At 40.5% G+C, this 27,288-nt stretch overlaps 1 protein-coding gene across 5 annotated transcripts in view; it reads left to right on the top strand.

Moving 5' to 3' along the window:
- The window catches only part of add3a (adducin 3 (gamma) a), a 113,900-nt gene extending 87,162 nt beyond the window's left edge, over positions 1–26,738 (top strand). For 3 of the 5 annotated variants that reach the window (XM_034239082.1, XM_034239081.1, XM_034239080.1), the window contains 10 exons: positions 4,507–4,656; positions 4,994–5,137; positions 6,057–6,155; positions 7,277–7,450; positions 9,063–9,320; positions 9,735–9,839; positions 10,546–10,632; positions 12,320–12,422; positions 18,307–18,399; positions 21,005–21,255. In XM_034239082.1, coding sequence (XP_034094973.1) covers positions 4,507–4,656; positions 4,994–5,137; positions 6,057–6,155; positions 7,277–7,450; positions 9,063–9,320; positions 9,735–9,839; positions 10,546–10,632; positions 12,320–12,422; positions 18,307–18,399; positions 21,005–21,255 — 1,464 coding nt within the window. Of the gene's footprint in view, positions 1–4,506; positions 4,657–4,993; positions 5,138–6,056; positions 6,156–7,276; positions 7,451–9,062; positions 9,321–9,734; positions 9,840–10,545; positions 10,633–12,319; positions 12,423–18,306; positions 18,400–21,004 lie in introns of all 5 variants that reach the window. The other 2 variants (XM_034239079.1, XM_034239083.1) reach the window with 2 other exon arrangements.
- The last annotated feature ends 550 nt before the right edge of the window (positions 26,739–27,288 follow it).

Raw genomic sequence — 27,288 nt, 5'->3', positions numbered from 1 at the left:
CATTTATTTCCATCAATTGACTTCCTTCAATTGTATCAAGAGGTCATAGTAGATGTTGCCTTTTTAGTGTGTTGTTCCCTCCCTTCCTCTCTCTCTGCACCTCACATGTGTTTTTGACATGTGTTCGCCCCCTCTCTCTGTCAGCTGCTTTCCTGTTACAGTATAAGTCAGCAAATATTGTCATTCAGGTTTTTTGCCCGTCAAGTTTCGGTTCAAAGAGTGCACACGCTGTCATGACAACAGCGCATGCTATGTCAATAGATTATCAATAATGAGTTATAATGAGATTTTAATTCTGCTCGTTCCAATTTATCAGGGAAAAATGTGTTTATTTCTCAGAAAACCCTCATTTGCAGACTTATTATATAGCCTGAATGAAATACTAACGTACTGGTTAGTAGGCATTACCAGCAAAAGGGTGATTAATTTGTAATACTTAAAAAGTAATTTAGCTTCAATATTTTACTGAAAACTATTGTAAAACACAACTTATGAGGTGTGTAAAACGTTTCAGTTTTCAAACTAGAAATGTGTGTTTTAGAGTATTATTATTGTTTTTGGGTAAACTCCTTTAACAATGAAGAATAAAACATGAACAGACACTGAAAATTGACATTCATATCAATGTGCCCAGTAGAAATACATTCTTGAAATGCTTTTCAGTATCCTGGGGGATTTTGTTTGGTATTCAGGAAGAAAACATATCTGTGTTTCTTATGAAACAAAGCATATGAGTCTATCTTTATGTTTTGGGGCATTACCAAAGCTTGCAGAAAAGTCACTTGATCCTTGAATGATATATTTATTATATTTTCTCTTTCTGTCCTCTCTGCTTTGTTGTACTTTTCTCAAACCTTATTTTCAACACCTGTGCAAACACACTCAAACACACACACATAAGTACCTGTGTAACATGGCTTGACAGCTGATTGTAGGAGCCGCACTGCTGACAGGCCGATTTCACAGTTTGACCTGCAGGAAGTTAAAGTTTAGTTCCGCATTTTTAAGGTTGGTGAGAAAGATATGTTTCATCAGTTATTCTTTTTTTTCTACACCATTTTTGCAGTCTTGATTAGTTAGTTTTTATTAAGCACAACAAGTAAGATAATCTACAAATTTACTTTTAAGTGCAAAATAATTCCCAAGCTATGCTCAAAAGAAATACCTCTTTGAGTAATGTCTAAAAACAGTGGCTACATGTAATTGCACATAATGACAAACAACTACCTATTGTACAAATCAGAGAAGCAGGGTATACATGTTCAAATCAGCTCAGTTATTGTTACTCAAGGGGATTTTGATTTACATTTAAGGACAAAAACACACATTCAACATAAAGACAACATTTAAGGCAAACAACTAAATTAAAAAAGAAAACATTGTAATGGCCATGATAAAGTGCAGTAAAGGTTCAGTTCGAGTTTACCATGTTTTGCCCTTGGAACAAACAAACCCTTATTTAACGGGGGGCGACGTGCATCTCTGGCCAGAAATACGCTGAACACATTTCTCAAAGACTGAATGTTCAACTAAGATCAATTGTGTCCTCTGCTTAAGTTCCATGTTATATTTACCTGATAAAGAAATCTGCTTTAGTGTAGTATGCTCAGACATGAACTCATAAGGCTATATCATTTACAATAGTGTCTGGAGCACCTCCAGTTTGTCTATGTCTGTCTGTAGAGTTGACCACAATATTGCAGCCTTTTGGAAGACGCAGCATCATTATGTTGTCTGGCACTGTCAGATTTCCCTGACTATGTTTTAATACCAGACTGTGGCTCCTGGGTTTCTCTCTCTTTCTCTTTCAGCATGTTTTTGATCCGGTAGTTACATGGTTCACTCTAAGTGCATATATAAATAAGATTTATTAGGAGGAAGTCATCCAGAATAAAGGAGTTTGAGAGGTCGTGTTGTGGTGAGTGGAGGCAGGAGTTCAGTAGTTGGCTTTGGTCAGTTTCCATCTGCCTCTCCCTCTCAATCTCTCTGTTGGAGCGCTGAGGTGAAGTCGGGGTCATTTGAGTTTGTAGAGAGATCGGTCTTTCTTTGTGTTTTTACAATTCTAGATAACATGTGTCTATTAGTTTAGTTTGCTGTCAGTGCAGTGTTAGAGAATAGTCTTAAAGGTGTTCAAGCTTCAGCTGCCCACGCTTCTTCTTCAGGCCCTTATCATGTACTTTCCATCCAGCAGAGTCACATTTCAGATTCTTTCTAACACGTCCTTTGGCATCTTTTTATAATTAGAAGTGCTATGTTTGTCAGAAGGGCCTCTCAGCAGTAGGGCAGATTTTGACTGACGGGTTGAGGGTGCTGCCTTTTGAAGGATGTGACAGGGTGAACTGATACCGCTCTGGACAAGTGATTTAAACCGATCGATGTTCGATCGTCTGACAGCTGGCTAAGCTGCGGGTGTGTGCGCTGACAAAGATGGCTGTACTTAGGTACGCTCCACTGCTGCCATTCACTTTTCCTCTGCTGGGGGAAAGATCAATAGACGGTCATCCATTCAAACATCCATACGGCTGTTAAAAAGCAGAGCAGCACTCGGGGTGTCTCAGGACTTTCAGCTTGAGTTGATCCAGAGACCACCAACAAGCTGTGAACTGTTTTAATTCATCAATATGATTCTATGTCAGTGCCAATTTAACACTGTGTTCTTGTTCTAATACCAAATCACGTGTTGGATGTAGAGCCAAACCCACTCATAGATTTGTTTGTGTTGTTAGTGTATGCAATAGCTATAAAGATACAAAAGAAAACCAATTGGAAGTCATGTTTTTAATAAATATATAAATGTGTAAGCATTTGGTACTTTTGAATACTTTTAGAAGAACTCGGTACTAAAACTGGTTCAAGTCACAATCATATTCATACACTATCAAAATTATCGGAAAATACAACTTTCTTTTTTGGTGACTGCTTCCACTCAGAAACTTCCACTTAGAAATCTGATGGACAGTTATTGTCAAAACTGTTGATAATGTGATTTGATTGTGCCGTTTTATTATTTGTATGCAATTCATTTCTTATTTTAGTTTTTGCTAATGAGGCTAAATGTCACTTGACCAACTGGTTCATCCTTTCCTTAATTAGTTTCTCCATGAACGGATTATTTCATAAGTACAGAGCAAAGTGCAGCGGAAGTGCATCACATGAGTAAAACGTGAAACTCTGGACACATTCAGCTAAACCAGGTGTATTTATTAGCCTGCATGATGGATGCCCTTTCCTGTTGTGATCACACACTCTTGGACTTCGTATTGTGACAGAGAAATGTGAGCTTGTGGGTTCTAATTTGTATCACAGAGCAACATGTGGTTGTGGTAAAGTTGATTTATACAGAGTCTGCAGGCAAAGCTGTGTTTTCTGTTTGTTATTAGATTTTACAGCGAGGACTGTCAGTTGCTATTTCTTCAGGTGTTGGACCTCGGCCTCCATCTCCTGTTATCCGTCTTTATTTCCTCTGGTTATCCAACTCTCTTCCCCTCAGGTCTCTCCCTCTATCTTTCCCTCCATCGCTCTTCTCTCCCGCCCCGTGATCTAATCACTGCTAACCGGCTGGTAATGAAGTTGTCATAGTAAAGGACGTCATGTCCACTACCTGACTATATTATGTTTCCTGGTAACGCTCCAATTCATTTCCTGGAGATGAGCGGACAGAGAGGAGGGAAAGCTGCTAATGTGATTTCTCTCTTCATGCTCATTGATTTTGACTTGAGTTTATGTCTTCTCTGTTAATGAATGTGAGTTATGAGCTCTGTGCTTCAGTGTTAAGGGGGGCATCTGCCAGGATGCTTTAGTGTCTGGGCATATTTGATTATACTGATCTGGGGCATGGTTTGTTTTACAGCACATCTCCCTCCAGGCGTATCATCTTTCCTCTCCTCCATCTCAGCATCATCAGAGTCTAGATGATGCTGCTGTCATGTTTTTATACGTTTGTTTAGCTTGTATTTCAGTCTCTGTGCATCAGTAAATGGTCATATATTTAAGAAAAAGTGTATTTTGGTGATAACGCGAGTTATTGTTCAATCCATGGAGAATTGCATACAGACCATATTCGGAAAGTGTGCCTTTAAACCAGACGTCAGGACTTGCATAAGGTTGTGAAGTCACGTCTAAACATAAATAGGTAGAAAGTGACTCTACATTGTCATTAGTCATTCTCTGGCTGCAAGAATCATGATGATTGATGACAAAGACATGGAAACACTGACCAATCAGAGCAGACTAGGCTTTCTCAAAAGGGTCAATTAAAGAGCCAGGCGCTAAAACTCAAGGTTCCTGGCTGAGGGAAAATAAAGGTATTTTGAGATGGCCATTATTAGAAAAATAAAGAGGTTTTTTAAATATTAAAGCATGTCAAATTGTATAACACAGAACCTGAAAATGAGCCTGATGTGTCTCCTTTAAGAAACTGAAATACAGTTGGAGTGAAACAGCTTTACATCCAGCAGCTCCACCATGAGGCCCTCACTGACTTTGTCTCCTCTCCTCCTTCCCCAGGTGAAGGTGAACATCCTCGGGGATGTGATCGAACAAGGCACCACCAACCTGAGGATCGACCCCTCAGGGTTCAGCCCCCACGCTGCCATCTACTCCATGCGCCCAGACATCCGCTGCGTCATTCATGTGCACACTCCTGCCACGGCTGCTGTGAGTTCAGGTTCCACTGTGAAGTTTTCAAACTGTTAGAAAATGGCTGTCAACGCAGCCGATTAACCTGCAGACCACCTGAAGCACTTTTTGATTTTGAGTTGTCTCAGGGAGGTTTAGAAACTGGAATGGTGTAATTGTAACCTTGAATGCAAAGTAATAATGATTAGTAAACAGACATTGATATGGGAAGTGTTTTTGATATGCAACAAAAAGGCTAATTACAGATCAGTTCAGTGTATTCCTCACAGACACATCTAACAGACTCGGATGAATAAAACAGCTGTGATACACCTGTCAATGCGTCTGCTTTCTTCTCACTTTCCTCCTGCTTAAGGTGTCCTCTATGAAGTGTGGCATCCTGCCGATTTCCCAGGAGTCTTTGATCCTGGGTGATATCGCCTACTATAACTACCAGGGCAGCTTGGACGAACAGGAGGAGCGCAGAGAGCTGCAGAAGGCCCTGGGGCCAACAGCGAAGGTAACGAAACCAAGAAAACCAAGCACTGAGGAAGGTTTTCCAGCTGGGTTAATCTTTCTAAAAGGAAAAGCCTGCTTGTAAAAAATAGCTTCATTCACTTCTTGCCTGCAGTTAGATGAGAAAATTGGTCTAGCTTTGTATTGACTGCACAAAGACATGTAGAGGATGGTATTGACCTTCCCATCCAACACAATTACAAACTATTCTTTTAACTATGTGCCCTCATTAATCAAAAATCCTCGCACAGACAGCAGATGTAGACATGAAAATAAGAAAACATTTCAGGAGATAACAGTACGTCTGTGATGTGTAGACATGATATCTTGAGGTATTTTTAATTAACATGCTCAGGAGAGGAGTGTTTTTGTTTCTTGTCATTGCAGTTAAGAATGATTATCAGGGTGGGGTTGATTTGGAGGATGAAACAGCAGCAGGACTGTCAAACCAGTCCTGATGTCAGTTACCTTATGTGCCTGCTTCTATCTGTCCCTACATGTGCTTCCCTGTGAGAGCATCTTGCTATTAGCTTTGTTTTATAATGATCAGAGTTCAACAGAATTTAATTTGGCAAAAGAAATAGGGAATTTCCAAGTTCTGTTGACATCATCTGGTCCAACCCTCAAAACAGATTTTGACAGGTGTGTGTGTGTGTGTGTGTGTGTGTGTGTGTGTGTGTGTGTGTGTGTGTGTGTGTGTGTGTGTGTGTGTGTGTGTGTGTGTGTGTGTGTGTGTGTGTGTGTGTGTGTGTGTGTGTGTGTGTGTGTGTGTGTGTGTGTGTGTGTGTGTGTGTGTGTGTGTGTGTGTGTGTGTGTGTGTGTGTGTGTGTGTGTGTGTGTGTGTGTGTGTGTGTGTGTGTGTGTGTGTGTGTGTGTGTGTGTGTGTGTGTGTGTGTGTGTGTGTGTGTGTGTGTGTGTTACAGGTTTTGGTGCTGAGGAATCACGGGGTGGTTGCTCTTGGTGAAACCGTTGAAGAGGCCTTTCACTACATCTACAATACCCAATATGCCTGTGAAATCCAGGTAGGGACAAACACATTCAACTGTTGCTGTTTTGGGAATCTAGGACATTCTAGCATCAGTGCTAAATATAATCTCCCCAAAGCCATTTTCACATTTCAACACTTTCACTATTTACTATTAAAACAGCACTCCATAGGTCATAATCTCTTGCCTCGTGGGTAATGTTGTCAAAACAGTCTCAAAGCGATGAAGGGAGTAAGTAGCTGAAATGTTGTTTTTGATATCGGTCCAGCGCAGCACGTAGACAATGTTGTTCTTCCTTTAATTTATTGAGCCAGTCGGAAAGAATACAGAGGATTCCAGGAAGTCTGCACCAGGCAGGAGAAAATAATGATTATTATATAAGATATATGTTATCGAGTGCTGTTCAATTTCTCTCTAGGGGGTACTTTTGTCAATAGTGTGTGTGGATAGTTTAGCTGAAATGCTAGCTTAAGGTAACAGGTAAATGGTTCAAATGTCAGCTTAAAATAACACATGATTGTTGAAACATGGCAGTAAGAATCCAAATGTAATCCATCCAACATAAACACAGACAGTTTAACTGTATATATATATATCCACTTGTATATCATTTATTGTTGAATAATATCCCGTTTGAAATCTACTCAAAGGAACATAATGTGTCGCATACCTACAGTTTGTATCAGGATATGTTTGGCTATCAGACATGTTGTCATATGCTCTGAAGAATGTCATCATGTATCGTCGCTTGTATCAAAGGTATTGTTACAGTTTGTGTGTTTGCTGTTGGACTCTTGCGTGTCTTTGTGTTCACTTGTTCAGAGGATTTTAGAGATGTTGTAACAGGCATACCAAATCTCCTGATTGACTCTCCCCGCTCAAGCAAAAGAAAACATTAATCCATCCTGCCAAGCCCAGCTTAATTTCTATAAATAAATCCCCCCACCATGTTTGTTGTATGCCATGTACTGTATACCCGTTGGTGCTACTGTAGCTTTAGATTGAGGGGTTTCCCATTTTGGTGCAATGCTGCATATTCTCCCTTTCAATCGATGATGATATGCACCAGACGTAATGCTATGAAAGGTGTCTTTGTCTTTTTTTGTATTTTATTAGCCGCAGTGGATGCTCACAGACTCCTCTCTTTGTGATTGTAGGTAAAGGCCATCTCGTGTGCTGGCGGCGTAGACAACCTGATAGTGCTGGACCAACAGAAGTACAAATCATCGACGCACGACGTGACCACAGCAGAAATCAACATGTGTGGCCAGTACAAGTGGAAGTGTGGCGAGCTGGAGTTTGAGTCTCTGATGAGGATGCTGGATAACCTGGTGAGTCCACAGACATCAAACTGAGAATATCCCACATTCAACACAAACACACTGAAAGGAAAATAACACTTATTTGATTATCAAATGACTCGGGGTCATTAAGCAACTTGATTGGATTAACCATTTTCACATATGTTGTGTGTTTTATGAAGTGAGAATACTCAGAGGATTTATTTTCCTTTGTTGACATCATGATTTGGCCTTTTGAGACATTTTAATACAAAACAAGTCCTTCAATTGTATTAAACGTAATGTCTGTTTGGCTTTGTCATTCATTACAAATAGAAAATAGCAACACAACCTATTAGCATTGCTTCAATGTATTACATCCTTTGGGGTTGTTTTAATAATCACTCTTGTATTTATTGAAATCAACTAAAGAGGGACTAGGTAGATACAGAGTTGGAAAAGAGCGCCCCCTACATGGTTAGGGTTAATGCTTGGGTACAAATGTCATTAAGTAAGCACAATTCAGAAACAGCTTGAGGAGGGAGAGATTTAATTTAAAGGACACAATTATACACACTAATGTTGCATCACCACAAAGAGATGTGGTCATTGGGGAATGTCTTCACTCTCTCTCCGTCTGAGCTCCTCTTATCGTCTTTCTTAGTCTCGTCACTACTTGTGTCACCTTCTTACACATCCGACACTCTTCATCTCACTTATTTCTTTGTTTTTCTGCTCTTTCCTCTTTGAGTCACTGCCTCTCAGCACTTTGAGACTCTAAACAGCTCATCCCAGCGTCATTGCTATCTTTCCTGACACCTCATTATCGCAGCATTTGTATCTGACAAGCCCTTGTTTTCAGTACAAGACCCAGAAAGGTTACGAGAATTAGTGGGGGGGAAATGACAGTAACTACTCTCCACATCCCTTAGCAACAGGTTTACAGATCCAAAACACGAGCTGATTAAACGTGTAGAAAATGGGCGGCAAGATGTTGCGGGGAAAAGAACAGCTCAGCTGACTGTCTGCATAAAAAGAAGGGAGGTCAATTCAAGTTAAAAGGTCCACTGTGACAATGGTGCTGACATGAATAGAGAAGGACTAAACGGAACTTCACTGTCAAGCCGAGTGTGGAAAAACGTTCTGACGAACAGCAGGACCAAGTGAGAGTTCAGCGACAGAGAGAGAGAGGGGGAGATGAGAATAAAGAGGAGAGGGATGACTGGTGGAGGGGGGATGGAGAGAGAGGGTCAGACAGGAAATGGCTCTCTCACTCTGTCCTCTGCTGCCAGAACCCTGTGGCCACACCACTGTGTCTCTCTTTCTCTTCCATTTCACTAACTGCGACACTGGCAGCTCAGCCAGCGTTACAGGAAGCAAGAGTCACAGAACAAATGCTCATTTCTGATCCTTCTGGTGCAAAAATGAAACACTGAATGCATCAGTATGCGTGTATAATGAAGTGAGCTACGATCTAACACCATTTATAATTCTCGTGTTGTAAACAGGATTGAGCACAGGTCAAATGGGGACTGCATAAACACATCAGAAAAGAACAAATGCATGAATTAGCCTCCATTGGATTCTTTTTCCCTGGTTATTGCAAAACTTTAAACTCATACGAAAGGAAACAGACTAATTGTGATCTTGTTTCCTGCGTCAGGGCTACAGGACGGGCCACGCCTACAGACACCCCATCATGCGAGAGAAGCCCAGGCACAAGAGCGAGGTGGAGATCCCCGCCACGGTCACAGCGTTCATGTTCGAGGAGGACGGGGACTGTGCCACGCGGCTGCCCTTTAAGTTCCAGCAGCAGCGGCAGCAGAGGGAGAAGACGCGCTGGCTCAACTCGCCCAACAGCTACACCAAGGTCAACGTGGAGGGGGGGGAGGAGCAGCGCTACAACAGCAGGACCACCACGGTGAGTGAGTGTGTGTAAGATGATTTGAAAGACATGAGGTATTGTTTTCATTTCTAAAGGTTTGGAGATAACTGATGACTGATCTTTTTCCTAAGGGTTTAACATGTTTATTTACATTCATGATAGCCTGACTTGTCATCCAGTTTAGTGTACTTGAAAGTACTTTGTTTTGACTGGTTGATCCTGAGTGGTTAAAACTTGATACCAGGTCGCCATCTACTGGCTGAATAAAGAACTGCATTTATTTTTGATTCAGTTGCCCAGGTTCATGTTTCTAGCTATTTAGTGCCTTAATTAAAGTGTTATATAAATGGGTTCTCATATAAATTGTCTCAGTAGAGTTCATACGTATATTTACAGTTTTGGCTGGTTTATGTTTTGAACAGATAGTGTTTATCTTACTTGTTTTCACAGTGGATGAAGGCTGAAGAGACAGGAACCCCAATCCGGATCGAGGACCCCAATCAGTTCGTCCCTCTCAACACAGATCCCAGTGAGGTGCAGCAGAAGAGGAACAAAGTGAGTCAAACTCCTCTCTTCTCTCAGCAGGTTTTCACATCTGAAAGTCCAAACAACATTCTTCTTTTGGTACATCTTGTAAAAAAAAAATATATATATATATATATATATATATAACCTATGTGAGTGGTGTAGACAGGCTCTCACCTCCTTATTTGACATGTCGACACCAGGACTTTTTTGAGGAGATGCAGTGTTTGCCAAAATACAAACTGAAACAACACAGTGTTCATTTCTCCTCATGCAGTCTGCTCTGTGTGCAGGGCATATACCGTCTCTTTCTCTCTCGCTGTACCAAACAGCTTCACTAAGCTTTTCAAAACTGTGCTCCACTTCCCCTATAATTTGATAGCGTGGCGAAACTTCCTGTAACTGTTCCAGAAGTCTGAACAATACAAGAAACGTTTAACATTCAATACAAAGTGGTTCAGTTATCTTCAGCACAACACCACTTCTTTATGTAGGTCCAAGATTCAGCATTCTGGGTCAGACGAGGTTTCACATCTGTACTTTTGGTTTGGAACCGAAACATTTGAAAGACACAAAACAACGTAGGTGTGAAAGGGCCCTCAGTGAGCACTGGACCATACAGGTTGTTCTGTCATTTATATTTGAAGTCTGAATCGTCTTGGCCTCAGTTTTAAATTAAAGAAAGTCACGAGTCACTTTTCCTGATGACGTCATTGTGTGTTTTGTCCTATCTCAGATCAGAGAGCAGAACCGGTTTGATATGATGACGTCCGGGCCGCGCTCTCAGCACCTTGCAGGAATCCCCATTGATGAACCGCGACGGGTAGGGCTTTCTTCCATTTTCATAACTTCAAATCAAAAATACACTTTGTTTGCTAACCTTGAAAACCTGATTTTGGTCTGGTTTTGATGAATGTCTACACTTGACCTGTAACACAAGAAATAACAATAAGCATTGTTTGATTTAACAAACCTAACAGATTTGCTTTGCTTCCTGCTGAAAGGATTATCAGTTCAATGCAAGTTCTTTGGCAGCAAAAATTAGATCTTCATGGATTTTTAAGGCATTTTTAAAATAAATTTAAAATAAATAAATAATTTGAATTTACAAATTACACACAGCCGCAATAGCATATACATTACTGATGTTCTGAAGTGTGTTTCTCTCTATTTTGTTCAGAATCAGAGACTTTGACATATTTGACACTACACATACGTAGGTAGAAGGATTCTGGCAAATAAAAAAAAATCTCCAGTATGTGTCGCCTCCCTGCTGCACTAAAGCAACACTGCACATTTCCCTAATTAGTTTTTTATTGAGCAATAACTCAAAGGTGTTCTCAGTTGTTCTGGCTGATTGGACACAAGTGGAAACACCTGTGTCGGCGTTCCTTTGGTGCGTTTCATCATCCACATCAGGAGCAGAGACAGTCTAATGACACCTCTCAGCCACCAGGAGGAGGCAAGAGAGAACATTTAGCAAAGGCTCAAGGAACATCTAGTAGGTTGGAAGTGTTACTGTACATAGCTATTAACAGGAACGATTTAATAAACAGTGATAAATAAATAGGAAAGACACACGTTTAGACATTCTCAATGCTGATGGTTCTGTGGCTGGTGTCTTGTTTTTGAAGGATCTGGTGCAGATAAACCTTCTGGTAAATATCCACAAGTGTTTTTAAATGTTTGCCATTTCAGTGGTGTCTTTTTTGTTCACACCTTTTTTCCCCGTTCAGAACAGAAAGACATTGCATGTTTTTATCATTATGTCATTTTTGATGATTGACACAGAATTTTCACAAAATGTCCTTTTTGTTTATTCAAAGTTGAACTTGTTGTTTTCCTGCGTGTGAGATCTTGAAAAGAGTTGTTATGTCTGTGCATGATGTTTTAAGGAGATATTTTAACACACAAATCTAAGCAGACATGTTGTTATATGTGTTTTGTACTGTAGGTGTGCATGCATGACTTGTTTTGTGAGTATGATGGTGTGTGTGTGTGTGTGTGTGTGTGTGTGTGTGTGTGTGTGTGTGTGTGTGTGTGGCGCGCCTAGCATTACTATACTTGTGGGGACCTAAATCTGTTTACACAGTCATGTGTGGGGACTCGCCTCACTTATGGGGACAAGATGGAGGTCCCCATAAGGGGAATCATTAATTTTAGGGTGAAGACTTGGTTAGGTTTAGGGTTAGGCATGTGTTGGTTAAGGTTAGGAGAAGTCTCCAGGAAATGCATGTAAGTCAATGTAATGTCCCCTGAAGTGGTGTGTGTGTGTGTGTGTGTGTGTGTGTGTGTGTGTGTGTGTGTGTGTGTGTGTGTGTGTGTGTGTGTGTGTTGTGTGTGTGTGTGTGTGTGTGTGTGTGTGTGTGTGTGGTGTGTGTGTGTGTGTGTGTGTGTGTGTGTGTGTGTGTGTGTGTGTGTGTGTGTGTGTGTGTGTGTGTGTGTGTGACTCGGGATGGTTTCTGTGTGTGAGTGCTCCCCTCTCACCCCTCTCCCTGTCTCCCCCTCAGCCATACGTGCCCACAGAGGAGGAGCAGATGGCTCCCCTGCCTCCAAACCCCTTCAGTGAGCTGTCGGAGAAGAACGTGGAGAGGAGGCAGCTCGGCCCCAGTGGTACGACACACACACTTCAAAACACACACTTGGAAATACATGAAAACGCAAACACACCAGTGCAGATATTCATAGGTGTGTGGATTTTATTCTGAAATATTTCATGCTCAACTTGAAAACACCAAACCCAGTCACACTGAGAGACATATGGACTACCTACCTACACACACACACACACACACACACACACACACACACACACACACACACACACACACACACACACACACACACACACACACACACACACACACACACACATACAGTCGAGTGACTTTTACTCAATGCCAAAGACTGTGAGCCGCAGACAACCCTATCGATATGTAAAGGATATTGTAAGGACAGATTTTCGTGCAGATTTAAAACAATCAATCAATAATCAATCTGTGAAGCCACAATTTAGAAAGCTGCAGAAAGAGATTGGAGCCAGCGAGATTTGTCACCAAATTTGTCAGATTTCAGCGAGCAGCCGATCTTTGCTGTCCCCAAAGATGTCCCTGCTGATATATCATCAACCAACATATCGGTTTATATTTAGGCAGAAAATTCAATTTGCCGCGTTTATGTTTTTATATGTAGGATTCTAACGCATCATTCATAATTTCTCTTTACATTTCACAAAATGCTGCTATTACGGTCGTCTAAGTCAAATTATTTTTAAAACTATGAAAAAATCCCCCACAGTATCTTTATTGCAACTCAACTCAAAACAACATCTGAGGTTTCAACGCGAAAAGCATTTGTTTAAACAAATAATATTGTCAAATGTACAATTATCATATTCAACCCTCCTGTTGTCTTCGGGTCAAATCTGACCGATTTACTACTTTCATCAATCATAACTTTTTTGTTTTACATTCGACTGCATTAAGGCTTTATGATATCCTTCACAGTAGACATTTGAACATATACAATTGCTGATCACCACTTGCATTGCATTTTGGATGATTTAGTCAACTTTGTAACACCCATGGTGTTCCCGGTCAAAAATGACCGCCATAAAGAAAATGAATTAGTAACCATCCGGATCAGATAAAACACACACACACACACACACACACACACACACACACACACACATAGTGCTGCGTACCGGTACGCCGAACCGGTACTGGATTTGTAAAAAGTTTCGGTTCAAGTCCGGTTAAAACCGGAACGTCGGGAACCGGTACTTGGACTCGCAAAAAAAACTAGCACTTACGTATATTCTGGTGTCTGTGGTTATTTAAACATTCCCTGATAAACGTTATTCAGCCTCAATAAATGAGTGCTAATCCCAGTGTGCTCAGTGTACAACATCACATGTCATTTCACCTTCGATTCACGGTTTGAAAACGTAGCATTTCGCCACATGCTAATGCTAACCGGAAGTGAATAATTTTCAGAATAAAATTATTAAATTAATAGTGTGAACTTCCGTTTTTTTCAGAATAAAACTGATTTAAATTAAATAGTGTATTTAATTCAAAATTACGCCATATCAACATTGATTTTAATTTCTAACAGTATGTATGTACATCACGATGTATGTAGTACTGTATAATGTACACATGTAGAGTTGTAGAAAATACATGGTGCAGTACACTCTGATTGTACAGTCACTACAGTGTATACTGTATAGTAGGTGTGTAACAGTGTAATGCGTATAGTCTACTCTACACTCTACCTTTCAGCAACGTTTTAGGGATTTAGGCTGTCAGCTCAGGGACTGTTTGGTTACTTTAGTTTGGTAAATGAAAAAAAGGTTTGAACTTTGTAGTAGTTCACTGTAGTTGCTGTCATAAGTCATTTGTAGACTAAGTGGCAAAAAGTGTTTTTTTTACATTTGTTTTTACATTTGTACTTTGTAGAGAAATGTAGACACAAGTTGGAAGGGAGCACAATAAACCTGATGAGTTTGAATTTGAGTTGATTATGAGTTTATTTTCAATTGATAATTAGCTCACAATAAGTTCACTTTAGTTACTCACACAACTTGACACAAGTCATGGGTTCAGGTCCGGACTTATAAGTCCGGACCTGAACCTGAACCTCTGGACTTGAGTCCGGACCTGAACCTGAATGTGAGTCCAGGTACGCAGCACTACACACACATACTCTAAATGTGTTCCCCCCCTTATGTGCCCAATCCCCCCATGTGAATCACACCTGTCACACACAAACACACACAATAGAAGGGTTAAATGTTTCCAAGATATTTCACTAGCCTCAAAAAATCTGTTCAGTGAATATAATAATATCAAAGTGCCAACGCACACCAGGATACTAGGTTAGACGCTGATTTATTAACAGGTTCTTTTAAAAACAAGCCCCCATAGCAGAGTTCCCGTTAGCCGGTAATTACCGGACTACGACCGGTAAAATATGCTGAAGACCGGCAAATCTAAATCTCTCCGGTCAAAGTGTCCGTTCAAAATAATTTCCGTTGAGCGCAATACCACATCAGTTGCGCAATTTGCGCCATTTATGTGACAGACAAAAGAGTATGTGACAGACAAGAATAGTCAATTCTAATGTTGTGTCTAACGCTTACTGTGGAGAAAGAGATTTCCTGTATGGGTTGATTGTGCGTTGATCTGTTGGTAATGCCTCAGGGTTCCGGTGGGCATGTAAACAAATGCATAATGCTGCGCTATACTTTGTGGCCTCACCCAGTTGCATAGCGACACTTATTGTTTAGGTGTCTTTTAATAAGCAGGTAGTCCTATCATTAGCTAGAACTAGCTAGATCTGATCGATATGGACATAAACGCGAGTGAAGTCTAATCTGACGGGAGAGAGAGATCAGCTGCTGCTGACGAGTCGACAAGCAGCTCTGCATGATCACCTGCAGCGATGAGCGGAACAAAACACACACTTCAGGTTAGAATATCACACGTAGCTATTTTAATGACCTCTCAAACTACCTAAACTAGTTATAGATATGTTTAGTTTTACTGTCGGGTCACTCATTACTGATCCGCGAGCTGCATGATACTGACGGGCTGTCAGGAGAGGGAGAGATCGCTCCGTCTATTGTTCCCGTGTTATTGTAAATTACTGTTCACTTTTGAATAGTTAATCTACTATAATTAGTTTGTTTAATATCGAATCATATCAATTTGTTTTAAAGCACAATAAATAACAAAGAAGACCTTTGACCGGCACTTTTCTCATTTTGTCCGGAAGATTTCAACTTTAACGGACATGTTGACCGGTGAAAAAATATTCTAACGGGAACTCTGGCCCATAGATCTCTCCTGTAATCTTTCAATAAATACAAAAAGTGCCTTCCTTAATCTCCTGGTGTGCGCTGTAACTTTGATTTATTTTGGTTGACTTAACCCGGCCCAGCTGGCACCGAGGTGAGAAGCAGCGCTCTGCGCCGGGTTTCTTCAATTCCTCTTTAATCTCGCAGATAACTCTCTCTAACAAGTATCAGGCTTCTTCCCACTATAGTCGGCTCCATGAGCTTTTCCATTTGTCTGGGAGACTTTCAACTGCAGAAAAAGAAGAGACCCTCTCCTCCAGATGTGAGCACGTCCTGCTGAAGCTGTTAACGTTGTTAACAAGCACCATCTGACAACGTCAAGCACTTATAATCGGCTAAAACAGCTGGAGCAGATTTCAAACTGAGCCTGAAACCAAATCAGGATTTCTTTAAAGTGGCAAATCTGCTTCTCCTTGTCCTCTTTAAACTTTGATTTGCAGATTGATTTCTGAACATTTTGAGTTTATATCTGTAGTCTCTCAGCAGTTTTATAATATCAGGGCCTGTTGCGCTACCCCATGGGACGCTCCCATAATCTAACACACTGTGTGTGTGTGTGTGTGTGTGTGTGTGTGTGTGTGTGTGTGTGTGTGTGTGTGTGCACGTGTGTGTACACATGTGTGTGCGCACGTGTGTGTACACATGTGTGTGTGTGTGTGTACACATGTGTGTGCGTACGTGTGTTAGCATTCAAATGTGTTCATAGGATCATCTACGGATCATCCCTATGTGCATATGAAGCACTGTGTGTGTGTGTGTGTGTGTGTGTGTGTGTGTGTGTGTGTGTGTGTGTGTGTGTGTTGTGTGTGTGTGTGTGTGTGTGTGTGTGTGTGTGTGTGTGTGTGTGTGTGTGTGTGTGTGTGTGTGTGTGTGTGTGTGTGTGTGTGTGTGTGTGTGTGTGTGTGTGTGTGTGTGTGTGTGTGTGTGTGTGTGTGTGTGTGTGTGTGTGTGTGTGTGTGTGTGTGTGTGTGTGTGTGTGTGTGTGTGTGTGTGTGTGTGTGTGTGTGTGTGTGTGTGTGTGTGTGTGTGTGTGTGTGTGTGTGTGTGTGTGTGTGTGTGTGTGTGTGTGTGTGTGTGTGTACTTGCACTGTAAGAGAGGCCGGTGTGACTAAGATAGCAGACCGAACAGACAGCAGGCCTTCACACCCGCCACATGATCGGAGCCCGTTGCTATGACACTGTTGCCCCCACAGCCCCACCAATCCCCGGTGGCCAATCTGGGTGCAAGCTGGAGACCGTCTGTAGTGCCCTGATATATGCCTGGGCCACAAACACACACACACACACACATACAACCACACACACAAAGGTTTTGCCTGTGATGAGGTGTGTCAAGTCCACCCTGTATATCATTTTTGAAGTATAATTGTCAAATCTAATACAATTAGGCACATGCGGTGAAGTATAAAGGAGCATATTGCAGCCATAATTGCTTTGAGGTGCACTTTTATTGGTCTAAGTACTTTTTAACATGACAACACGCATGCAGCTTACTCTCTAATAAAAAATGCAACAACTTCAAACTGGGTTCACTCTTCAAAACGTGACTTTATGCATGTTACATCTGATACAGATGTAACATGCACACACCAGGCTGTTATGCAACCCTGTTCTATATGCCGTGACGCTAACTGTATGTGTAACCCTGAATGTGCTAATTCATGTGTTGGGTAAGTGATATGGGAATGTCATTCATTCACACGAATCAGTGTTTAAAACTAATGAAGCTGCTAAAGCTGAGCTAGACTCTAACATTTACTCGATATGTACAGAAGCTGTTTTAAAAGCTGATTTCATCATGTGAGTGATACAGAAACTTAGTCCAGAAGTGCTTAGTTAGTTCAGGAGGCAGGAGTGGATCTTTTACAACAGTTTCCTTAGAAGAGTAAGGAAATGAAGCCCATAGAAAGTTTGTATTACCCGAGAGATAAGGTTAATCAATGTCGCAATTCTATAAAAAGTAGATTTTCTAAATAATAAGGAGAGAATCAGTGACATAAAGCATATGTCTGTCAAATCGTATATACACTCAAATATTGTGACACAAATCTATATACTAATTAAATAGCTTTTTTGTGAATTTTTAACCAGAGATTGTTAAAAAGTATTATTTTGATTAACAATATCATCACTAAACATCAAATCCACCTATAATTCTCAGCCCTAGCTGTTGATATAGTTCATCTCCTTCTCTTTAAAAGTGCCTGATAATGCATCATATTTGAAAGCGGTAATACATAACCCACTTTATTAGCAGGTTTTGTGTTAGCATGTGTCACAGGGAGCTAGCTGCTCTGGAAATAACACCGTCAGCCCTTAGGTTTCCTGTCCGGGCGCCTGTGCATATCAGTGGGATCTTAAGGCTCAATACAATATTACAGCCACTAGGAGAATCACATGACAAACGAGTGAGGATGAACAGACAAGGACTTTTGTAAATGTTGTGTCAAAGCAGCTGTGCATGGCCTGATTCTAACATGTGTGTTACCACTAATCTCTCAAACTCCCTCACCTCCCTCTCCCTTCATCCCCCTCCCCAACCTCTCATCCCACTCACCCCTGCTGTCGTCCTGCTACTTCAATCCTCTACACCACCCTGCAATCCCCTCATCCCTCCCTCCCCCCTGCCTGCAGATGGAGAGCACGAGCTAACCTCCGACGACGGCTCCTCTCTCTCTCAGTCTCTCTCTCTCCCCCAGTCTCCGCAAAGCACTCCAGCTAAAGAAGGTATAACTCACCCAGGGGGAGAGACACTGTGTCAGAAAGATCTTCAGTGCCTTGCTGTGTGTCTTTAACACCAGATGTGTTTAAGTGTGTGTGCAAATTAATATGAAATGGACTAAAAGCTCCCTATGCAATGCCTGATCCGTGCTATGAGGATGCAATGCTCCTACTGTAATGAAACCGCAATAATATCCCATCAACTCTATTCTAAACCTCATTAGATATGTATCCTAAATACATAGCTGCTGTTGGTCATTAGAACTCATCCATACCCAGCAGGAGTGATGAAACAACCTTTAGAGCACTTTCTCGCTCGAGTAACATAACAGAGGACAGTTTTTAAAGCACATGTTTATACATTTGAGAACACAAATACAGATTCAGATCCACCCGTTTCCATTCGTTTCAGTACAATATCAGAATCAAGTTGGAAGGACTTAGTTATTATTCATTACAGCAGCAATTTTCTTAACCTTACTTGAACTGCCTGCCTTGTTGGGGCATTCAGGGACATGTCACATTTCAGAAGTGGATTCAATACCAAATGTACATACATTAATTCATAATAGCTATGTTAGCTTTATTCTTTGTCCTCTGGATCTGATTGTAAAGTAATGGTTTTACAATTTGGGAAAATGTTGATTTAATTGATTTACTTTGGCCAAGATTCAGAAAAAAATATCAATACCACTCATGTCTTTACATAAAGTATAAAGCAAGAGCCAGGTGATGGTATGACATGCTCAGCATTAAGATGTTAAGCACAAATAAATCTTCTATAACCTCATTGGCTTTAATTGAGAATTCAAATGTTATCGTTTTAAAAACAACATAGGTGTCACACAATAGCGAATTTAGTGTTTTACAGAGTTCAATAGTTACAATATGTGTGACCGATTTAATGAACAACAACATTTACATTTGTTTTCAAAATATTGATCACAAAGTCTTTAGCTAGCTAACTGTGCGTCTTGAATGTTGGAGTGTCCTTATATGCACTGCCAACTCAAATTGTCTAAACAGACCTGCCGGGTTGGAAACATGAGCTTGCTATGATGTCACATCACATGATTTCTGGGTATTAAATGTCTCTTGCTGCCATTTAGATCTACAGTCCCATATCTATTAGCCAGACATTCTTGTGTCTGACATTTGAAGCCAGTATGTTGCCTCTTAGAGAGACAAAGATCACAGCGGCCTCTCCACAGGTTGTAAATAATGACACTGAGATTGACTTCCTGTCAGCTTCCCCCCAGTACAAACACTCAAAACCACACAATGAGTAACAATTAATCCACAACGGCTCACACTGGCTCAGGGGACCCATATTCTCTGACTCCACAACTATGAGGTCAGCCTGTAGCTGTGCTGAAACCAGGTCAATTGTTGTGTGAGTTGTTGTTAATTGTGTCTGCTTTTTTATTTTTACTCAGATGAAAATAAGTCGTTTTTGTTTTCACATTTTATATTACAATAGGTGCATTCTCCACATATAGAGAGTGATGTGACATTAGCAGGACTGTTACGATAACACTCATTAAGAGAGTGGGTTTAAGCCCCTTTTTTTAGGATAAAAGGAGGACAGACTCTTGGCTATCAGGTCACTGGATTTTAACACAGGCACGTCATTAAATATGTAGAGCACTGGGACAGCCTGTCTCTGCGAGTGAAGCAAAAGTTCATCGCGCAGTTCAGATGGTAACGGTGGGTTTAATGCAGCAAAGCCTCACATCGGTCACATGAGCATTGTGAGGTTAGACACAACCACATGAAGACCTGTAAAATACAACGCAACACAGTACTCCTGCAAATACTATAACTTGGAGAAGCTTATTAATATATTCTTATTTGATAGTGATAGACCATGGTAATAAACATTAGTAGTTGGCAAACATGCTAATTTAAGTCTTTTGTCCTTAGCCTATGACTTAGCATTTTAGTTGCGACTGCAGGAGAGTATTTGGTCGATTGTCTTTTTTAAGTTGGGCTTGTTTTTATTCTGTAATTATATTATTTACAAGCCGTTTGTCATTTATTCTTAAAACTGTTACAGCTGTTCACGTTGGCAAGCTCAGTCCTTGTCTGATGGATTCATTACTGATAAATACTGATCAAATTAAACGGTTAGCATAAAAGTAAAAAGATAATATAATTGATTAAATGAATGTTAAGGATTTGAAATTGCAAAAACTGGAAAGCCAAAAATTATACTTCGCTATAACAACATATCCCTAAAGGTTTTTATGACTTATTTTAGCCTGTGCGTGCTGGTTTTAGTTTATTTTTGTTATTTCTCAACATATTATTTACCACAAATATATTTTATAGGAAATGTTTTATTTATACCATCAGATTTAGCATCTCACTATTTTTCACATAGTCTACTCCATCATGAGAACTTTGTACTCACATTAGTCATATGAGTATTTATGAGTTGTGTGTGCTCCCTGTTAATAGTGAAACTGACATGTCTTTGTTTCTTGTTCCGTGTCCCCCCCCGACCTGTGTCCCCCCTCCCCCGACCTGTGTCCCCCCTCCCCCGACCTGTGTCCCCCCTCCCCCGACCTGTGTCCCCCCTCCCCCGACCTGTGTCCCCCTCCCCCCTCAGACAACCACACGGGCCTTATGAACGGCAAAGAGGACCACGGCGACGTGGACACAGATCTGTGCAAGCGCGTGAGCCAGCTAACCACCAGCGTGGAGAGCGTGGAGATCACTGTGCGCTCGAGCGAGAAGATCAAAGAGGCGCTGTCCCCTGAGAGCTCGCCCTCCAAGTCGCCCAACACCAAGAAGAAGAAGAAGTTCCGCACCCCGTCCTTCCTGAAGATGAACAAAAAGAAAGAGAAGACGGAGGCCTGAGAGCAGACAGAGCGCCGTCTGAAGAAGAAGAAGAAAGAGGGGCGGCGGCCGTTCTGTTAACGTCTGTGGTTTTACTTTGTCTCCGTTTTCAATGTCCTCTTATGTTTTTTATTTTATTTTATTTTTTTAACAAATGCTTTTATGTGCAAAAGGCAGTAGAACGGATTACATAAAAAAGGAATTGGTTTGCAACAGAAAAATCTCCTTCTGCAAAAAAGACAATAATGTTTGTGAAAGTTTGTGATGAGCATGCGGTGCCACAGATTGAAGCTGCAGCAGGTTGGGGGTCTATAACCTCTTCACCTAGGCAGCACCCTAACAGTCCTCTTCAGAGGCCTTCGGGGGTCATTTGAGGAGATTTAAATCCTGAATAACTGGCTCCTCTTGTGGCGTTTCCCAGGCCGAAAATATAACTTGAAACCACCTCGAGTATTGCTTGCTACAAAATAAATTGTGTTGTAAAACTGCACAAGTTGAAACTAGACCTTCTTTTAAGACTCCTCCGGTCTTTTCATGTTTTGTTTTCTGGTCACCTGACTCTGAATAGGGAACTGAGAGGCTGCATGAAATTTTAAGTCACACTGGAAATCTGGTCTCAGAAAAAACAGCCACAGGGTTTGAGTTGATTTATTTACTGAGGTTTTCTCACCGCTCTCTCCGAGCTTCTGTAACTTCTCTTCAGCTGATTGTGGTCGAACAAGAAGACGACTTTAAGAGTGGATAGTGAGGACGAAGGCTGGCAGTTTAGCACAACTACTTTGACACAATCTCAGAATATTTATGTAGCATTTTCATATCTTCTCCTCTTCATCTCAATGTTTTTTTTATTTGGGGAGGGGGGTTGCCAAACTAAATGGAAGAAAAGAAAAACAATCTAACTTTAGTAAAGCGTCACTGTTTTTCATCTCATGAAATGTTATCTTTTTTTATCAAACACAAATTTGGTATTAGTCAACTCTGTTTTGTACTCATTTGTAAGTTTTACAGAGAATTACAGATGTTACGCATGTTTTCTCTTTTTTGCAAGAACTGAATTTATACGGCTGACTATGTCCTGAAGTAATGCCTGATTGCTCAAATGTTATTCTAATAGTACAGAGTACACAAATGTACTATATAACACAGATATATGAAAACTGGATATGTTGGCTATAGATTTTTAACGATATATTTTTTATTTTATTGTGCTGCACTTTTCTCGTGGTATATAACACATTTAGTGGCAGGTGGTTTCACCAGTGAAGGAAATTGTGAAGTTTCTGATAAAAGATATGCAAGTAGCAAGCGAGGCACGGTGCCAGAGAGAGGTCAGGACCCAGCAAGTGAGTCAAATGGAGAAAGAATTATCTTTCATTAGTGTCACATGTGAGGAATGATCTCTACTTCTCAACAAAACAGGAAGTGTAGTGCGGAAACTACCGTTAGTCGCCAGCTCAAATGAGTCATTGGGGGTCGTGGAGTTCGAAGAGGTGACATCTTTTAGTTTGGTGTGTTTGTGTTTTTTTTAAGCCATATTGTAATAACTTTTTCCACCATTGTTTTTAATAATGAGACAAGGGTTGCGTTTCTCGTCTGCCTGCATGGGCGTCAAGGAGCCGAACAAAACCTCCCTAAAATCACCCCAGTGACTGCATCGACACCCCTCAGGCTCCCCAAAAACTTTTTTCTGTAGCTGCATTTATAGCAGCTACGTTTCCTCTCTTAATTCTCCGTTTATTTCCCTCCTGCAACTGGAACATTTTGGAGGTCATGTGGACATTATATTTGTATTGCTTGCTCTGCGAGCCCGCTTGTCATTTCAGCGTCTAAAGCCTCCCCTCATGTAATTTCTCTTGTAAACACGTTGGTGTGGTAACTGTCAGTTGACCCACAGTTGAACTCTGCAAAGCCAAAGTGTGATGGGTTGCCACATATTCTCCCCCCCCCCCCCCCCCCGCAGTTTAACCAGATGTACCAATATCCCAGCTAGCAATGTGAAGTATTGGATTTGGGGGCAGGGTTTAGGGACACATCTTTAGCTGTGTTAAATGATAGCTTTTGGCTCTGGGTAAAGAGCTGAGGTCACACAACTGAGAGATAGAGAAAGGAGGTGTGAGTTTGGAAATGGAAGTGCTTATGTGTGTGTAGTAGCCTATATAGGAAAAACCTGACACTAACGCACCATGTTTTTATCACTCAAAATGTCTTCTTTTCTCAAACCATCTCTCCTTCTGGAAACTATTGTTTTCATCCTCCATTTGTATCGCACTGCGCTTTTTTTCTTCTTTTAGTTTGCAGATAGCACTAGGCTTTTTTATTAACCATTTTACGAGCATAAATTGCTCCCAGATGAACTGAATGTGCATTGCATCCCTTTATTTTTCACCTCCTCTGTTTCCGACTGTTTGCACCTTGCTTTACTAATGCCTCTATCCATCTTTTTTCTGTTTAAAAAAAACAACCTTTGCTTTGGCATGCCAGAATGAGCCAAGCTATTTTGTGACCTGTGAAAATCCTATATAAATGGTTATCTAATGGAGTTGCTCTTAGATGTATTGCTAATCAGTGTAAATTCACAAATAAAACTGTATTTTAAGAAACGGACGCTCATTATTCATGTTTGTTCACCACAATTTGCCTCATGCCTCAAGTATTCTTTTTAAGTTCAACATAATCCATACACACATGTTCCTTTATGCCATTATAATGAAGTGAGCAGGTATATGAAGTGTAAACAGTTTTAAAAGCCGCATGCTGAAGTATTCATGATATATTACAGTATTTTAGAGCAGCTTCACATAGAATGATCTTTCCTGAAATACTGTTCTTGAGTGTTAAATGAGCAGGAAAACTGGTGCCTTTTTCCCTCTATTCATGAGAATGAGTATATATTTTTTGTGTGAATAGTTTAATCAGTAAATCATGGCAATACAAGTGAAATGTTACAATGATCATAACATATGCATAGGAAATGCAGAAGCACTTGAGCAGAGATGCAGAGTGAGCACAATGACACTTGACACATTTAGATATGGATTGCTTTGAAAACAACGAGGGCAGTAAAAGAGAAGGTATTTTCTCAAATAAATTCACTCCAGAATGGTACCAATCAATATGAAATATATGTTGTTATTGACAGAAATACTGTATTTTATTTTGTATCCCTGTAAATTGGTGTATACTTTAGTATTTGTTAAGCAGTGGTGTCCGTGCAGGAGGACCTCCACAATGTTTACTGGTGTAGGAAAAAGAAACGTATTACCACTACTCCAATTTAGTTGTATTTTTTTAAACTTCTCTAATCCCTGGTTAGTTTTTACCTATAGGCCTATAAGAAAATATTTGAAATCAAACATTAACTAGTGCCTACTTTATTACCCACAATACAACTCTACCCCAGGGAGTTTAGTCCGTTGTCCTGTTATGCTAGCAGAAGCTAATGTCGTAAACTCACTTTTTTCTAACATTATTTCCAAATTTGTACTTGTGCCCTTTCTAGGTTTCACCCCTTTTCGTTCTGTGCTCCAATAACAGTAGAGCAAGCTTGGTCACAGCAGAAACAACTTTCCCATTTCCTTTTAAACTGATATGCTACGTATGTTAGCTAAGATTACTATGTAACCTCCAGTACATTGTTGTTGCAACCTTGACCTACATATTACATTGTTTATTGTCACATCAAGCTTTTAACATAACGTCATTAAGTTAGCTAATGTTAGCTAAACATGAGCTAACTAGCTAGCCAACACTAAATAAAGAGGACCTAATATCAGATCACCAATGACGGTTGCTGACATATTTTTAAGATGATGTGAATCATCGTTAGCCAGAAGAATTCAAGGCTAACATTACATGTTACTCGTTAGACGCTTTTATCCAAAGCGACTTACATACATTCAATACTGTGGACAATCCCCACAGGAGCAATTTGGGGTGAAGTGTCTTGCCCAGGGACACAACGACAAGCTGACTGCAGTGGGGTTTGAACCTGTGCCCCTCTGATCCGAACACCAGCGTAGCCTACTATTCCACTGCGCCACAGCCACCCCAACATTACTTTGTTTATATTATCTCTGTAAGTCTACGTTCAGCACAGAAGTAACTTTTTTGGTGGTAATTCTTTTTGATATACACAAAGTCCAACCTCCTGACAAAAGTTGCCTTAGTGAAGGTTACCACCCTGAATATTTCCCTCAAATGCATACTGTACACACCTTGCGTTTGCTTCTTAGTGTTTCCTTTTTCAAGCTTGTCCTACTGTACATTGCAACTGTAACTAAGGGGGGCGGGACTTAGGATTGGATGCCTACTGAAGTAACATCACTTGAGAACATTTATCGGATCTTTCATATCTCCCTTTTAGTGCAACAAAGACTTTATTCAACTTTTTCCACACACAAAGTAGCAATCCCCAAAGACCTTTAAACAGACGTTGATGTTTAAAATCAGTGGAGTTCCCCAGATTTAAGGTTCAAGTAAAGGTTGCGAGCCACCAACAATGGCTATGCTGTTCTAGTTGTTTTCTAGGTGTAGGTGTGACTTTTTGTTTGGCGTTCCTTAATGTGTCCACAGATGCTCTCTTTACTGCCAAAGAGTCTGCTCTTAACATCCAACTGCACTCTTTCCAGCCACAACGGGGACGTCCGTCTCCTGTTGGTAGAAACCTGTCCCATCTGTGATGCACAGCGAGCATGGACTTTCCACTAGTTCCAGGAAACTTGGGACGTGTGTGTATATTAGCAGCCAATGTGCCTTGACTGCCTTTATATCCTCAGATGCTAAACTAAATATGCAAAATTAATTTCATGATATTATGTGCGAACGTCCCTGTGAGATGTCTTTCTCTGATCTTTCCTTATCTGCTAATTGACCATGAAATCGTTTTTACTCCTAACCCCAAACATGTCCCTTCCCTTACGTGTAGCGTCCTCAAATAATCTTCCCACCAAAATGTTTATCCTTTTGATGCTATGTTGCTGCAATTATTGATGTTTGAGATGTCCATCACTTCTTACGATGTCTCTTCTTTGAAGGGGTTAGAAATGTAAGTAACGATACTTTCTCACCTTAGCCAATTTTAGCTTGTACTCTCCTAGGGAAAATAAAACAGCTCAGCGTCTACAACTATCATCAAAAATCATACCTTTTAGGACACTTACACACGATATATTAAAGTTTACACTCTGAGAAATGCCTGAGGTTTATTTTATCGCAATATAATGTATTTTAGGGAAAGGAAACTTTAACACAAATGTTAACAATTATTGGATTCACTAAGGCACTATAAGAGACACATCAGTGTGTTGGGGAAAGGAGAATATGTCCTGGATGTTTCTGTTTCTCATTTCTGTTTTACATGTTGCTACTGTAGGTGTATCTTCCATATAAAGTATTTACAACACTGTTATCCGGCCCTGGCGTCAGTGAATGTGATATCATTATACAGCACTTTATTTGGCAACGTTCCTGATATGAACAATAAAAGTGCATGAGCAATCTTGTGATTCGTGTGTCTCGTGTTTGTGGAAAGATTAAATCTGTTGATGGCACTTTGATCAGTAGTATGATGGATATTCAATTACTGCTTTTTATAACTACTGTAAGGTTATGACTAAGAGGTTATTCAATTTGTTTATTGTTCAGACTTTGACTCTGGTGTATGGAAAGACAAATAAGAAATAAAACTGTTCCCTTTCGATATTGTGATGGTTCAATAAAGCTTCATCTAATAAAATGTGTTCCTCTTCCCGTATAGCAGAAAAGAACAATGCAAGATATGTGTATTTATTTATTATTTCCAACATGTTAAAGTACAGTATACGGTCAATTGGTTTTTAGTCAAGCAAAGGTATTGATCACACAGTTAAGAGTGTTGTCGAATTTGTAAAGATATGTTTCTAACTTTCTCATATTTTGTCTATTGGCTTGTGTTTTCATAAGTTGCCCTACATTAAGACTACATCGCCACCACCAGAAACTAGTGTCCCATTTTAGACTCAAGCTCTTCAACATATATACACACACTTACATTACACACAAACACACACACCCTCC

Source organism: Gymnodraco acuticeps, unplaced genomic scaffold, assembly GCF_902827175.1.
Source record: "Gymnodraco acuticeps unplaced genomic scaffold, fGymAcu1.1, whole genome shotgun sequence".
NCBI classification, from domain to species: domain Eukaryota; kingdom Metazoa; phylum Chordata; class Actinopteri; order Perciformes; family Bathydraconidae; genus Gymnodraco; species Gymnodraco acuticeps.
This window is presented reverse-complemented; position numbering and strand designations above follow the sequence as displayed.